This window comes from Ovis canadensis, chromosome 15 (assembly GCF_042477335.2).
Source record: "Ovis canadensis isolate MfBH-ARS-UI-01 breed Bighorn chromosome 15, ARS-UI_OviCan_v2, whole genome shotgun sequence".
NCBI classification, from domain to species: domain Eukaryota; kingdom Metazoa; phylum Chordata; class Mammalia; order Artiodactyla; family Bovidae; genus Ovis; species Ovis canadensis.
This window is the reverse complement of record NC_091259.1, coordinates 60,428,344-60,444,968: the sequence shown is the minus strand read 5'-3', so window position 1 is coordinate 60,444,968 and position 16,625 is coordinate 60,428,344. Positions and strand designations below refer to the sequence as shown.

Here is a 16,625-nt window from a genome sequence, read left to right as displayed (position 1 = left end):
AGAGAAGGCCCAGGGAAGCCCTGACAAGACCATCGTGGCAGCCTTGGCCTTTGGACTCTCAAAAGTGACAAGTCCAACCCCCACCACCCCATATACACCCTCATCACCCAAAGGAGAGCTTCTCTCATCAACTGCAATGGGGTGTTTTAAAGAAGCCCAAGTCAAGGGAACTGAAGCAGGTCTGGAACTCTGACCTCCCCCCTCACATCCCTGCCCTGCACCAGCCGCCTCTGGTCAAGTGACCAGGCTGTCAAGTAGCTACTCCAGGGTAAGGTTTCAGGTCAGCCAGAGTGTATAAAGACAGGTGCCAAGCCAGAGGCTGCGGAGACACCAGCAAATGGCAAAGGGGCGATCAGATCCCTGCTGCCGCCTCCTGGGATGGAGCCCTGAGGAGCCTTAAAGAGGCCCCATGCTTCCGCCACCCTGGCTGCCCCTACAGGTAAGACCCCACCCTCCAGCCCATCTTCCTCCTCCATGTTCTCCCAAAGGCAGCTGGCAGCCAGAGCTGGTAGCACACAGCAGGTAGAGCCTGAGTCAAGAGGAGGGAAAGAGCCCTGATGAGGGCGCTGCTGGCGCCGGGACTCCACCCCCACTCCTGTCTCTCACCAGGGACTCGCTTCCCTTTTGCTCTGCTGGCGGCCTCTGCTGTGACTTTGCAAATCCCCAAAGAGAAGATGTGGTTTTCTCCTTAGTCTGGCCCAGAGTACCCGCAATTCCTCCAGAGCATAAAGCCCTTTCCGAACCAGGAGGCCCTCCTCCCTGACTCAGCAGGCGTGCAGGAGAGGCTTTGCCGGGAAGGTGGGGTCAAGGGCATCTCAGAACAGGAACTCTGATCCCTGCTCCAGAGCCACCACGGAAAACTTGTTTCTAATGCAGATTTCCAGGGCCCTGGCTCAGACCTGAATCTCCGGCTAAGGGCCAAGAATCTGGTCTGTAAATAAGCAGCTCCAGGTACCCTGAGCTTGCTCTGAAGTCTGAGACTGGGAGGTGGGCCTGGAGCAGGTGCCATACACTGGGCTCGAATCCCTCTCCATCCCTCTAGCCTTGTGACTAGCTGAAGCCCTCAAAGCCTCGGGGCCCTTGGACCCAGACAGTCATAGTAACTATCTCGTAGCCTTGTAAAGGGGTTGAATTAGTCACTGCTTCTAAAGCCCTCAGCGCAGTGTCTGGTGCGAAAAGTGCTCAGCAGATGTTAACGGGGCACCACTACTCTGGGTGTGCAAGGCTGGAATGACTCATTCCTCATGCTCCAGCAGAGCAGAGAGAAACTTCTGCTCTACCCTTCACCTATGTCAGTGGGATAGGTCTGCTGGCCGCTGCTGCTGTTGCTGCTGCTAAGTCGCTTCAGTCGTGTCCGACTCTGTGCAACCCCATAGAAGGCAGCCCACTAGGCTCCCCTGTCAGTTGCCATTTCCTTCTCCAATGCATGAAAGTGAAAAGTGAAAGTGAAATCGTTCAGTCATGTCTGACTCTTTGCAACCCCAGGGACTGTAGCCTACCAGGCTGCTGGCCGCTAGGGCTTCCCAAGTACCCTTTCAGGAGGCTGGAATAAAGGAAGAGGTTGGGGAGCACCAGCCTCAGGACCCGTATCTCTGCCCACCCTGGTGGCCTCCCCCTGTCCCGCCCCCACGTGACCAGTGAAAGTCTAGAGCCCACCCCGCCTGAGTCCATGCCCATCCACTCCGCCCCTGTCGGGGGCTCAAGACAGCCTCTGGAACAAGTTCTGGCTTGCCTCCTGGCCGCTGCTCTTGACCAAGGCCAGGCTCCAACACCTCTGGTGCACCATCCCTTCAACCTCACTGGTCTCAGAGCCTCCACTGGCTCCCTCCCTGTCCAGCCCCAACACCTACACCAGCCTGACCTAAACACAGGTCTGATGGTGTCATCCCTCAACTTGAAAACACCAGCCAGTCCCCATTCTTGCTAGATTAAGTACAGCTAGAGCATTTGAGGCCCTCCATCAAAGAACACTGTGGGCATCTATCTCAGCTTCTTCCCCATTTCCCCACGTCGGCCCATGGGGTCCCTTGGTCAACTGGTCCTCCCTGGGCCCCTCTGGCCCTGGGCCATCTGGATACCAGGCTGCACCGAGAAGCGGGATAAATAGCTCCTGTCCTTGCTTTGGGGCCCCCATCTAGGGAAAAATCACGGCAGTTAATGAGCTAATTCTAGGGACTTCCCTGACTGTCCAGTGGTTAAGATTCCATGCTTCCACTGCAGGGGCCACAGGTTCGATCCCTGGTCAGGGAACTAAGATCCCACATGCTGTGCAGCCAAGGGAAAAAAAAGTGAGCCAATTCTAAAGAAGGTCTGGGACAGAGGCAGCCAAGGACAAAGGAGGTTCAGAAGGGAAGCCATATCTGATGGTTCAGCCCCCTGGCTGGGGACACAGGCTCCCCAGCGAGACAGACCCAGCCCAGAAGGCACAGTTCATGAAGCGCTCAAAGCCACCCAGTGGGGCCTGGCCCATCACAAACACTCCATACCAGGCGCCAAGGGCAAGGAACATGCAGTCACACAGCTCTAGGGGCCCCACCTCTGCACCTCAGTTCCTAACTCTTGAGAGTGGAGTGAAAATACCTAACTTGGCAGAGTTCTTCTATTAGAGCCTGGGTGGCCACCAAACATTTTGGAAAAGGGACACTCGTACAACCAATAAGAGACACTAGAGAACACAGCGCCCCAGGGTCTCTCCTGCCCTGGGAGTCAGGCTCTCAGATTTCTGAAGCTGAGGATCTCGGCAGCCCTGCTCCTGTCAGAGGAGGAGCTGGACAGGGGAAAGGCCGGGGCCTGAGGGAAGAGAGGCTGAGGGATGTGGACACTGGGAGCTGCTCCTGCACTCCCTCAGACACATGCATTCCAACCCCAAAAGAGGAGCCAGAGCCTCCCCACCAGGGACCAAGCCTCCTGGCAGTTGCTGGGCTTCTGTCGGGTGAATGGGAAGGAGGACGGTATTCCCTCGGCTGGCCCTCCATGCTGTCCCCTCAACCAGACTCAGCTCCGCATCGGCCCTCAGGGAGCAACGCAGAAAGGCAGGCAGATAGGCTGTGGGGCGAGCACTGCCGGGGGAGCCCAAGCCCTGACTGTGACAGGAGCCGGTCTCGGCCTCCCCGGGCGCTTTGTCTTCCTCTGCCAGCCTGGACAGCCGTGCCCACCAGACCTCCTCACCAAGCTGCTGTTGCACATGCTTAGCACTTAAGTCCCCAGAGAGGGGGGTTGCATGTAATTCAAAGGGCTTTGAATATCCACAACAAAAAGGCAAGATGGTGGACATCCATTCTACCACATCCATTGGGGCCGCTGTGTGGAATGAACAGCGAAAGGGGTCTTATTGCCACCACAAGACCCTGGCTGCAGTTCTGTGAATTTGAGGAAGTCTCTCTCCATCTTAAGCCTCTCTTTTCCCATCTGTAAAATAGATTTAAATGCCATCCTGCCCTCTTTCCAGCACTGTTTCAAGCCTAGCAGAGCAGAGCAACCCACGCTCTGACACTGGTGACTCTGAGCAGGCCAACATCTCTGAGCCCCCACTGAATCAGCCCAAAGTGGGGAGAGGAGAGAAGCTACCCCACAGCCAAGCTGTGAGAATTCAGTGAGACGGTGTGTAGAGGTCCGCCCCCAGAGCCCCATGCCCCAGCCATTCCCTCCTCCTCGTCTAAACCTGCCCTGGACTGCCTCACAGAGCAACCTGGAGCCCCCTCCCACTTCTCCAGCTGCTGCAGTCTTGCCCACCTTCCCAGGCTCTCCTCCCACCCCTACCATGTTGATTTGGGATGGCAGGACCTAAAGTGATAAGGCTGGGTAAGCTCTCCATATACCAGCATATTAAACAAATAGAAACATCACTTTGCTTACAAAGGTCCATATAGTCAAAGCTATAGTTGTTCCAGTAGCCATGTACAGATGTGTGAGTTGAACTATAAAGAAGGCTGAGCTCCGAAGAACTGATGTTTTTGAACTGTGGTGCTGGAGACAACTCTTCAGAGTCCCTAGGACAACAAGGAGATCGAACCAGTCCATCCTAAAGGAAATCAACCCTGAATATTCATTGGAAGGACTGATGCTGAAGCTGAAACTCCAATACTTTCGCCACCCGATGTGAAGAGCTGACTCATTGGAAAAGACCCTGATGCTGGGAAAGATTGAAGGCAGGAGAAGGGGACGACAGAGGATGAGATGTTAGGATGGCATCACCGACTTGACGGACATGAGTTTGAACAAATTCTGGAAGATAGTGAAGAACAGAGAAGCCTGGCGTGCTGCAGTCCATGGGGTCACAAAGAGCGGGACATGACTGATCAACCACACAACAACCATACCCCAGGGAGCAGGCCTTCCCCAGGAAGCAGCTTGAGGCTGGGGAAGGCGAAGAGGGTTGTGGTGTGGAGTCTGTCTCTGCCTGAGCCTTTATGCAATAAGGACCACTTCCAACGGGGAAGGGAAAGGGCAGGGTGAGGATGGCAAGAGATTAGGGAGGAAAGCGGCCTGTTCTTATAAGTCAAATCCACACAGCTAAGACAGCCCTGCTCAGGCTTTTCACTTAGAAACCCACTCCTGGTGCCGAGGGGAATCTGGGGATGGGCCTGGAGGGCACACGTCCCATCTCCTCCCCTGGCCTGTCCCGTCCCCTGCAGCCTTCTCCATGCACTGAAGCCCAAGGCTGGGCTGCAGCCTCTCTCCTTGGACCTCCACTGGGCCCTGGAGGGACCGGGCAGAGCCTCTGGGACCATGGTTGGACTGCAACCTTCAGAGAGGCCCCCCACAACGGCTGTGAAGTTCCTGGGGGCGGGCACAGCGGCCTGCTTTGCTGACCTCCTCACCTTTCCACTGGACACAGCCAAGGTCCGCCTGCAGGTAGGTGCCCTTTGGCCAAGGGTCACTGTTCCCAACAATGGAGGGGCTTTCTCCACCAGGGCACCTACGGCGTCTGCCCACCTGCCCTTCCTCACAAAGAACCCTGAGCAGGTCACTCACTATCTACGACCCTACCTCACCATCCTCGCATCACCATCACCCAAGATCTTTAATTTCTTGGCAGGACATGCCAGGGTCCTTATATGGCCTTGCCCTACTTTGTAAGCCATAAAGTGAGAAGTAAGGAATTACCGTGTGAGCGTGGGCAAGTCACAGACGACTTGTAATGAGAAAAATCATCACCCTCTGTTTTACCACACTATGTACAACAGTTTGTGAGCTGGCAACTGCTACACAGAACTGTCATTTTTACTGAGACGTGACACTGTGACCAGGCTTGTTCCGAGGTCCAGCCCCAGGCAGGGCCCCCTGCACACAGCCCCACCCAAGTCCTCATACTCTGTGGGGTGTCCCTCAGATCCAGGGGGAGAACCAGGTGGCCCAGGTGTCCCGGAGTGCCCAGTACCGCGGGGTGCTGGGCACCATCCTGACCATGGTGCGCACTGAGGGCCCCTGCAGCCTCTACAGCGGGCTGATCGCCGGCCTGCAGCGCCAGATGAGCTTCGCCTCCATCCGCATCGGCCTCTACGACTCCGTCAAGCAGTTCTACACCCCCAAGGGATCGGACCGTGAGTGCTGAGGGGTGGGTCAAAGCAGGATCTAGGCTGTGGGTCAGGAGATCAGGGCAGTGCAGACTCAGAGGCAGAGCTGAGGCTTGGGAAGCTGGTAACAGGGGCTCGTGAGGAGACTGAGCCTCTGTTGTGGATCCAGAACCCTGGCCTGGGAGAGGTGGGCTTGGGGCAGGGGCAGCCCCCAGAGACCAGCATCAGGCCCGCAGAGGTGCGGGGTAGTACAACGCTGGCCCGCTTGCTCTCCTCCTCTCCAGACTCCAGCATCGTTACCCGGATTTTGGCAGGCTGCACCACGGGGGCCATGGCAGTGACCTGTGCCCAGCCCACGGACGTGGTGAAGATCCGCTTTCAGGCCAGCATGCACACTGGGCCGGGGAGCAACAGGAAGTACAGTGGGACAATGGATGCCTACAGGACCATCGCCAGGGAGGAAGGGGTTCGGGGCCTGTGGAAAGGTAGGTCTGGACTCCAGATTTGGGGGGCTTGGGCAGTGTCTTCTCCACCCTAGGGTTGGGACAGGGAACTGAGCAAGCAGGGAGCTCCCATCACGACTATTCCAGCAGTTCTAAAGGAATATCCTAACATATCCCAATGTGCCAGCTGACCAGCCATACTGCCCCAAATTCAGTTCAGTTTACCAACCCTTCACCACGGGCAGGGCTGTGAGGGAGACAGAAATGAACAGAGGATACCCTCAGGGCTCACAGTCACAGAGGAGGGGGCCATGTCAAGGAGCAGCCATTCCACAGGGCAGGATGTGCTGAGTTCACACAGAGGTGCAGGCCGGAGGGCTTAGGGGGTTGGGGGGCAGAGGCAATGTGAAAGTTGGGCCTCAAAGTTCCAGTGAGCTCCAGGTGTGTTTAAAGGGAAGGAAGGGCCTCCCCTATGAGGGGTGACTGCTGTGCATGGAGAAGAAACAGTGGCCACTGAGGGAAGCAGTCATGAGGAGGGGGCTTCCTTGGGAACAAAACTTTCAGGTTCCCTGTGTGTTTAAGTGGTGACCACCTTGACAAATAACGTTGTCTCTCCCACATGCGGCCAGGGCTTACACGAATCTTGCAGAAGAAAACAATGACCCAGTGACGGTTAAAGGCAGGACGCCTGAGTCACAGCCTTGCTTGCTGCGTGCCTTCCTGGAGCCCAGCCCTCATCTGTGAAACCAGCAGGCAGTCTTGACCCTCTCCAAGGGCCCTGCCATGGCTGCAACCTGTCACTGTTTCAAAAGCCTACCATTCCTCTCCCAAGAAAGGCTTCCTTTTCTGGGTCTAGCCAGGTCTCAGGGAGGCATGTTTTAATTTTGATGGGTATTGCAGTTTATCCTCTGAAATGTGGCCCAAACACACACAAGAGGGTCTCTCTGCTTTTTGTCTCTAAAATGGAAGTGGGTAATCTGAGAGCTTTTAACATCGGAAAGGAGAGTATGGAATCTGCCCGTCTAGGGTGGGCTCCTCTAGACCACTGGAACGAGGCACCATATCCCCACACTGCGCCTGTGGCCTTGCAGCCAGGGGGTCTGCTTCTTCTATTTCACACTTATCAGCCCCACCCCCTTCCTGACAGGAGTTCTGCCCAACATCACGAGGAATGCCATTGTCAACTGTGGTGAGATGGTGACCTATGACATCATCAAGGAAAAGCTGCTAGACTACCACCTGCTCACCGGTGAGGCCCTGGGCTCCAGGCAGATAGCCCTCCCAGTCTGGAGGGGACTGGGACTCCGCAGAGTGGGTACCACCCACAGGCAACCGGGCTTTAGAAGGAGTGGAGGGAGGCACGGTGCCCAGCATTGTTAGGATGAGTAAGGAAGAACCCTAGATGGGAGGCCAGAACCTGGGCTCCAGCCCAGCACCATTTCTCCCTGTGCACCTTCAAGCAAGGGCCACCTTCTCTGACCAGTTTCCTCTAATGAGGTGATTGGGCCGGATTAGCTTCCAACTCTGGGACAGCCCAGCTTTGTGAGTCCTTATCAAGAGCCCCACCTTGGCACTGCAAGAGATTTGGAAAACACTATCCTCATACTTGGGCTTCCCTGGTGACTCAGACGGTAAAGAATCTGTCTGCAATGCAGGAGATACAGGTTCTATCCCTGGGTCAGGAAGATCCCCTGGAAGAGGAAATAGAACCCACTCCAGTATTCTTGCCTAGGGAAGTCCCATGGGCAGAGGAGGCTGGTGGGCTACTGTCCAGGGGCTCGCAGAGAGTCAGATATGCCTGAGCACAGGAACTAGACTATACCAACCTCATGCTCAAGGAGCTCAGCTTCATCAGGGACAAACGACGAACACACGTGAAACAGAAAACAAGGGCCCTCTTCATCTCACAGCCCAATATCTGCTCTTCCCCACCCTGCGACAGACAACTTCCCCTGCCACTTTGTCTCTGCCTTTGGAGCTGGCTTCTGTGCCACCCTGGTGGCCTCCCCAGTGGACGTGGTGAAGACGCGGTATATGAACTCGCCCCCAGGCCAGTACCACAGCCCCTTCGACTGTATGCTGAAGATGGTGACCCAGGAGGGCCCCACAGCCTTCTACAAGGGGTGAGCTCCCCTCCTGCCACCAGCACCCCTTCCTAGAGAACCAGGCCTCCCTCCCCGTCTCCCTTCCTCCCCTCCACGTACAGTGTGTCTGCCATGGGATCACCTAGAAACGCAGTGTTGAACAGCACAGATGTAAATGCCACAAAGGAAAATCACAATATAAAGACCTAAGGAAATGTTTCTTTGAAAAGAGGGGACCAAATCTGAATTGAAGATCAGGGAGGCCTATCTGAGGAAAAAAAAAAAAGGAGTCTAGGCATAGGTCCAAGTGCATCCCCAAACACACAGGAAGGGGAGGAGGAGGGAAAGGTGCTTGGTAATCCTGAGGCTTTTCCCTGACCCACCGCCACCACTACGGATCACCACTGCCAACAGCCCATGTGCTTCACATGTTCCTGGCATTTACCATTCCCTCTGCATGGAAGCCATTCCTGCGCCGTCCACGTGCTCTACACCTTAACTGTCCTTCAAGACTAGTTCAAACACCACCTTCTCCCTAACACTCGCAGATACAAATTCTCCCCCTCTGTGAACTTCAGTAATACTTCCCTGATACCATTTTTATGGTACCCACCACTTCCTACTTTGTAGGATAGTATTTGTAAGTTTAAATGATCCCGCATGCTAGAGTGCAAGCTCCTTGCAGCTAAGGACTGTGGCTTATACAGCTGACCCTTGAACAAATGCCAGGGTTACAGACACGCACCCCATGCAGTTGAAAATATCAATACATGTACAACTTATAGTCGGCCCTCCATACATGTGGTTCCTTTGATGCCATGGTTTCTGCACATCCCTCGTCCCACACCCACAGATTCAACCAATCTCAGATCATCAGTATTTAATATTAAAGAAACTCTGTAAGTGGACCCACACAGTTCAAACCTGTGTTGTTCAAGGGTCAGCTGTATACATCTTCCACTTCCCAGAGTCCCCAGCACAAAATCAGCTCTGTAATAAAGTTATGAACAGTCACCATGACCACCAAGTCGCTGAGCATGAGGACTTGGGTTAACGCTTCATATATATTATCTCCACACTCCCCTTGAACTGGGCCAGTTCTCCACATTTACTGAGGAGGAGAATGAAACTCAGAAAGGTCATGGAACTTGTTCCAGCTCACAAAGTTTAAATGGAAGAGCCACGGCTCAAACCCTGACCTTTAGATACCACCCACTCCATCCCACACTGAGCTCTTTGCTTGGCCCTCGTACCTCCACCACTGAGGATGGTTTTCTGGCACCCATCGTTGGATTAGGCCCAACAAGCACACATATCCTCGACCCCGGGATGATGTCACGAAACTGAGTTTCAGCTGACAGTTCTTTTCCTGTAAGTGCCGCCATCAGAAGGCTCTTCATCCCACTTGTCTCAGTTTGTACTTTCACCTGGGAAACATTCCCTGAGCACTTCATGGGTGCTGGGCCCCGTGCTGTGCTTCTTTTGAAGAGCAGCTAACAAGCAGGGAACATTTATTGAGGATTTACTAATACTGAACCCTGTCCATTATCACTGAATCCTCTCGACAATGTCCTCCAGTTACAGGTAAGTAAACTGAGGCTGAGAAAGATTAAGAAGCTGGTCAAGCTGGGATTTGAACTCAGGACTATCCCCAGAGTTCACATTTGCTGTCCCCGTGCCATCTTCCCTGTGAGAGGCCCAGGCTGAGGGTTCAGGAGAGGCCCTGGTGTGAGATTCTGGTGCCCAAGCCAAGTCCCACAGAGACAAGAACAACCAGCCCAGCAAGGAGAAGAGCAAGCAGAAGGACCAACGTGGGCAAAGGTGTGGGAGGAAGGGTCTGACAGGAGCTGAGAGAACCAGGAGGGGATTAGCGGAGAGACAGGCTGAAGAGGAGAGCAGGAGCCAGGCTCCTCCCGGAGTCGGTGAACCATAGCTGAGGTGAGGTGGCCACAGGACGGGCTGGCTCTTGGGAGATTAGCTAAATTTGGCATCAAGTTGTTTTTGCCTTGCGATGCCTCCAGCTGGGGGCAGGGGCCTCCTCAGGGATGGCTGCTCAGGTTGTAAACGAGCCCAGAAACACTCAGCGGTGGAGCGGAGTCAGGGGTTTCAACTGAGCTATCTCACGTGGGTCTCTAAAGAGAAACTGGCAGCAATCATAGCTACCTGATAAAACGGTGAGAATTAACTGCCTAACACAGTAACTCTGCTCAAAGTGCTAGGTTTCTTTCCTTGCCTGACTCCGACTTCTGCCTAAATTCCTTCAGTAGGAAGGAAATGACAGAACAATCTCAGAAGTGCTCCTGACTAACGGAAGTTCAGCAGCAGCACCGAGTGGGGAGGGCACACAGATCTATGCGGGACTCCAGTCCACCCACCTGACCAATGGTTGTCTCTCTCATCAGATTTACACCCTCTTTTCTGCGTTTGGGATCCTGGAATGTGGTGATGTTCGTCACCTACGAGCAGATGAAACGGGCCTTGATGAAAGTCCAGATGCTACGAGACTCTCCATTTTGACTAAGACAAGGCTACTTAGTATTTAACTAGGACAAAACCAGTTCAGGTTGGAATAAAGCACTGGGTCCACGCCACAGGGACACAGACCCATACATGTTTGTTTACAGAACTGTTTACTTGATGCTGACTCAAGAGACAGAAGAATAGGAAGGATTGTGGTCTTCAGTGCTTTGTCTTAAGAACACCTTTGTTTTGCACTGACAAGGTGGAAAATAAATTATATTAATTTGTGAAATCCATCAGGTTGGATGCCTAACATTTAGGCAAGGAAAAATAAACCAAAACAGATCTATTTGGGTAAAACAGAAGTTTGCATACTTATATCCCCTGGAAGATCTGATTAGATGATGAATTATAAACAGGAATGACTGCAAGCATGGAACAAGAGTGTCCCGCACTTCCCTTGGAAATCAGCTAAGGAATCTAGTGAGACACCACCAAAGCAACACAAAGACTTTTGACTGCAGCCTTCGGTTAGCCACAGATGATCAGCTGTATTTGTTATGTGCCTGCATGTAGAATCCACTGGGATTGTGGGAAATGTGAGAGAGGAAAAAAGAGAAAACCTAGAAACTGTGTCAAAGGAGCACGGCTGGGCCAGTGTGAGGCTGAGACCCGTAAATGTTCGCTGACAACACTGGAGAACCAAAAGGGCAGCCTCAGTTTCCTTTCCTGTAAAATGGGAGTAATAATCCTTTTCCTCCTATCTCACTTGGGGTATTTATGAGGATCAAGTGAGAAGCTGGGCAGAAAAGCACATTATAAAAGCAAAAGCTCTGGACAAGTGTGCATAAAAGGACAATGCCTTGGAAAAGATTTTGTCGATTAGTGAGGAAGTGCCAGGGAAGAAGTTTTTGAAAGACACAGTTGCCTAGAGGTGAGACCAAAGGAACCAGGAACTCGGGGGCCAGGGGTGACAGAGAATGGTGTACAGCTGCCGGAGCCCCACTCCCAGGCAGCCCCCACTGCCCCACTGGACTGTGAGGCACCTTGAAGGGTGTGGAGTCTGGGGACAAAGAGGTAAAAGCTGGGCTAATGTATCAGGACTCAGAATTTTTGAAAATTATCATGACTCAATAAAGGAATTCACACTTTGAGTGTGGGAATGAAAAGAGCCACTTTTCCGCCTTCTCTTTCTTAGATGGAATTTCCCTTTCTCATTTCAGGCATCCTGTTCATCAGCGCAGGGCCATGCCTGGCCCCTCACACATACACTGCCTTCTGCGCTCCTGCAGCCCGGCTGCTCAGCATTTTAAGGGTTTGACTCCTCCATTTATAAAAGGCAGGCTTGAACCAGATGACCTTCCCCTAAACTTAACTGAATATATTTCATGTTGATAATTGGGATCCAGAAGATCAGTCTTTTTCTGGTTCTTAGCAGCTTATGTGGCTCTGATGTCAGAACTGGGTTCCAACCTCACTCACCCACACACACAGTTACTAGCAACCTAACCATGGGGAATCCTTGCATCATAGAGTCCTACAGAGAAGTGGGAAGGACAATCTACACCTCACAGGAAGGGCTCAGTGATGTCGCCCTTCCTCCCCACTCTGACTCCTCTGCATCCTGGGGAAAAATGAACATCCACTTACCCTGAGCACTTTTCTAAATCTATATCATAATTTGAGATCATTTACATATACAAACTGGAAAGTCCAAGCAAAAGCAAACAAGTAAAAATTATTTTGATTTAATGTCAGGTTTGGTTTTCAAATAAAAACCACATTTAAAACTTTTTCTTTTCACTTGACAGCAAGTACAAATCATTTCTAAACACTTGCTCTTGATTTGTAAGTTGCTAGAGACCAAGGACTATGCCTTCTGTGAATTTCTATCTGGCAATATCAACCCATCATCTACCAGAGCATACTATTTAGATGATGCTGCTGAAACAGGATAAATGCTTCTGAGCGATGTTTTGATTGAGATCAGAAAGCCAGTGACTTTCAGGTTTCTGGGAAAGGGAAAACAAGACTAAGGAGGTCATCTAAGGTTTTCTGGGCAAAATACTAGATTTCTTTCCCCATTTCTTAAAGGCAGAAGTGGAACCAAGTGACCTCAGAATAAAGTTCTGTGATTTTAAGAACAAAAAGACAGCTTCCGCCAAGCCACTGCCCGCTGTCTCTGCCACCAGGAAGCCATGGATGCAGACTCACAAGGTCAGATCATCAGCTGAGGCCCACACTCACTCCCCTCACCGCACACTCACAAACACCTGCCTCCATCAAGTCATTCGAAAGGTTACCAAACTTGGACTTCCCTGGTGGCCCAGCGGTTAAGAATGCTCTTGCCAATGCAGAGGACATGGGTTCAACCCCTGGTCCATGAAGATTCCACATGCTTCGGGGCAACTAAGCCACGTGCCACAACTGCTGAGCCTGCAAGCGCCCTAGAGCCCGTGCTCCGGGCAACAAGAAAACCCACTGCAATGAGAAGCCCACACGCTGCAACTAGACAGCAGTCCCTCTCAACACAACTAGAGAAAGCTGGCATGCAGGAATGAAGACCTAGGGCAGCCAAAAATAAGTAAATAACATTAACAACAATTTTTTAAAAAAAGATTTACCGAACCGAATGGGTCCTCTTGCTTGAGCAGTAAAGCTGATATACTGACATCAGGATGTGGTGAGGGAAAGCGCCGCACTTTCTTGCAGGTACCATCAATGAGTCCAAAACAGCTAGTGCTCAAAAAGCTCAAACTCCCCAATGGACTTCAGCAGAGCATTTTGAAAGGCAATGTGAGGGAGGGGCATCCCAGGGTCCGTGATCAGCTTGCGCGCAATTCTCTGATTGGCTGATGGTGAGGAACAGGGCTGTGTCTCTGGTGTTAACATTATCAATCCTTAGGCACCAGGAGGCCTGGGGGTAGCATGCTTATCAAGTATATTCCTTCCCTTTGGTGGGGGGTTTCCACATCTATAAAACAACTCAAGAAATGTGCATCAGATACTACTACTAGGTAATATTATCTAGGTACTTCAGAGAGGATTGAAAGCAGATTGTATAGGGGAGAGGTCTGTCCCAGGTAAGCCCCATGGGGTCTCACTGGGTTAAAAAAAAAGATCTGCTTTCTCACAAACTCTTCTAGTATATTAGGAAAAATGAGATAGTCTGGCCCCTGACTCAGTCACATTAGTGACATAGTGGATTACTGACTTCATAGAAAGAAGTCTTATCAGTAAAAGTAATATTTTTAAAGGAATATTTTATTCAGGAAGAATGGATGTTAAGTACAGAAATATAATTATACCTCTATAGATGAGTTCATCTGTGTCAGGACACTTTGGAAACTACAGAGTGCTATACAATGAGAGTATTCATCGTGCCTACATTGTTAGCCACACATTGGACTAGGTGTTGAGGTGAACAAGGCCAGCGCTGCCTTCAGGGAGTTCACTGGGGAGGTGGATGATCAAGCAGAAGAGGCAAACGATACAGCAGGATGAAAGCCTCTGTACAGAAATGCACAAGGCACTCAAGAGCAGGAACACACATGAAGGATACCTAACCTGGTTTAGGAGCCAGGAAGCTTCTTTGGAGAAGATACCTAAAGGACAAATAGGAGTTATCCAAGTAAAGGAGGGGTAAGTCATGCTAGGAAGAGGGAATGACTCATACATACAAAGGCCCAGAAAGAAGCAAGAACTAGAGGCAATCAAGTATTGCCAGCTGCCAGTATGGCTAGTTTGCAGAACTAAAGGGAAGCAGTGAGAGAGATGAGCGTGAAGAGAAAAACAGGGGCCCTGAAAGCCTAGAGAATCCACGTATGATGGACTGAATATTTGTACCCCCAAAATTCACATGTTGAAGCCCTAACACCCAATGTGATAGAATTTGGAGTTTGGGCCTTTGGAAGGTTATTAGGTTCAGATGAGGTCATGAGGGTGGGGCCCCCATGATGGGATTAGGGTCCTTATATGAAGAGGAAGAGAGATCAGAGTTTGCTCTCTCTCTGCCACATGAGGACATGGTAAGCCGACTGCCTGCAAGTCAGGAAAAGGACCCCCGCCCCACCAGGGAGCCTAAAGGACGGGCACCTTGATCTCAGACTTCCCAGCTTCCAGACCGATGAGAAATAAACTCCTGTTGTTGAAGCCACCAGGTCTGTGGTACTTTGTTATGGTAGCCTGAGCTAAGACACCACATTAAGAAGTCTGGTTTATTTTGAGGGTAGTGTGGAACCACTAAAGTGTTTTAGGTAGGAATGACAGACTGCAGTGCAGAGAATGAATTAGCAGAGTGGACTCTGGTCATAGGAAGATGAAACTCTTGTAACCCAAGCAAGAGTACTGGAAGTGGTAATTACGTGAACAGAATAGTAATAAAATCAATAAAAGATTCCATTTGGAAGGGGTAGTGAGATCCTGCTTTCCATGCTTTGGGGTATAAATCCAGAAGTGGAATTTCTGGATCAATTGCTAAAGCGTTCTACTTTTCGATTTTTGAGGGACTTCCATACTGCTTTCCATGGGAGCTGTACCATTCTACATTCCCACCAACAGTACACAGTGTTCCAATTTGTCCCATCCTCACCAACACGTCCCATTTTTAAAAATAATAACCATCCTAATGAGTGTGAAGTGGTATCTCATTGTGGTTTTGATTTGCATTTCCCTGTGATTAGTGGTATTGAGCATCTTTTCATGTGCTCATTTGCTATCTGTATATCTTCTTTGGAGAAATGTTGATTCAAGTTTTTTGCTCATCTTTAAACTGGATTTTTGTGGGTTTTGAGTTTTAGTTCTCTACATATTCTGGACATTAACCTTTCATGAGATATGTGATTTGCAGATATTTTCTACCATTCTGTAGGTTGTCTTTTTACTCTGTGATTGTATCCTTTGATTGACAGAAGTTTTTAATTTTCATGAGCCCCAATTTGTCTATGTTTTCTTTTATTTCCTGCACCTTTGGTATCATATTTAAGAAATTATTGACAAAAGTAATGTGAAGCTTTTATGCTTTGTTTTCTTCTAAGAGTTGTTGTTGTTTTTTTTTAAAAAGCGAGAGAGTCCAGAAAAACATCTACTTCTGCTTTATTGACTATGCCAAAGCCTTTGACTGTGTGGATCACAATAAACTGTGGAAAATTCTTAAAGAGATGGGAATACCAGACCACCTGACCTGCCTCTTGAGAAACCTGTATGCAGGTCAGGAAGCAACAGTTAGAACTGGACATGGAACAACAGACTGGTTCCAAATAGGGAAAGGAGTACGTCGAGGCTGTATATTGTCACCCTGCTTATTTAACTTATATGCAGAGAACATCATGAGAAACGCTGGGCTGGATGAAGCACAAGCTGAAATCAAGATTGCCAGGAGAAATATCAATAACCTCAGATATGCAGATGACACCATCCTTATGGCAGAAAGCAAAGAACTAAAGAGCCTCTTAATGAAAGTGAAAGCTGCTGCTGCTAAGTCGCATTAGTCATGTCCGACTCTGTGCAACCCCATAGACAGCAGCCCACCAGGCTCCCCCGTCCCTGGGATTCTCCAGGCAAGAATACTGGAGTGGGTTGCCATTTCCTTCTCCAGTGCATGAAAGTGAAAAGTGAAAGAGGAGAGTGAAAAAGTTGGCTTAAAGCTCAACATTCAGAAAACTAAGATCATGGCATTTGGTTCCATCATGTCATGGCAAATAGATGGGAAAACAATGGAAACAGTAAGAGACTTTATTTTGGGGGGCCCCAAAATCACTGCAGATGGTGACTGCAGCCATGAAATTAAAAGACACTTGCTCCTTGGAAGAAAAGTTATGACCAACCTAGATAGTATATTAAAAAGTAGAGACATTACTTTGCCAACAAAGGTCTGTCTGGTCAAAGCTATGGTTTTTCCAGTCATCATGTATGGATGTGAGAGTTGGACTATAAAGAAAACTGAACACCAAAGAATTGATGCTTTTGAACTGTGGTATTGGAGAAGACTCTTGAGAGTCTCTTGGACAACAAGGAGATCAAACCAGTCCATCCTAAAGGAAATCAGTCCTGAATATTCATTGGGAGGACTGAGGCTGATGCTGAAACTCCAATATTTGGCCATCTGATGGGAAGAACTGACT

The 16,625-nt window shown here is 50.4% G+C and overlaps 1 protein-coding gene and 1 long non-coding RNA gene across 6 annotated transcripts in view; one reads left to right on the top strand and one right to left on the bottom strand.

Annotated features, from left to right (window-relative positions):
• LOC138420030 (uncharacterized) overlaps nt 1–16,625 on the bottom strand; it is a 62,811-nt gene that overhangs the window by 31,072 nt on the left and 15,114 nt on the right. Inside the window, exon 1 of one of the 5 annotated variants that reach the window (XR_011249164.1) lies at nt 13,128–13,263. The exons of 2 other annotated variants lie outside the window; for them this stretch is intronic. This is a non-coding gene — a long non-coding RNA (uncharacterized lncRNA). Of the gene's footprint in view, nt 1–606; nt 710–13,127; nt 13,264–16,625 lie in introns of those variants that run through there. 2 more of the 5 variants (XR_011249158.1, XR_011249160.1) reach the window with 2 other exon arrangements.
• UCP3 (uncoupling protein 3) lies at nt 346–11,672 on the top strand. Its single transcript, XM_069553049.1, has 7 exons — nt 346–439; nt 4,635–4,854; nt 5,333–5,543; nt 5,801–6,001; nt 7,107–7,208; nt 7,902–8,082; nt 10,446–11,672. The coding sequence occupies exons 2-7, from the start codon at nt 4,729–4,731 to the stop codon at nt 10,558–10,560; spliced, it is 936 nt and encodes a 311-aa protein (XP_069409150.1). The 5' UTR covers nt 346–439; nt 4,635–4,728; the 3' UTR covers nt 10,561–11,672.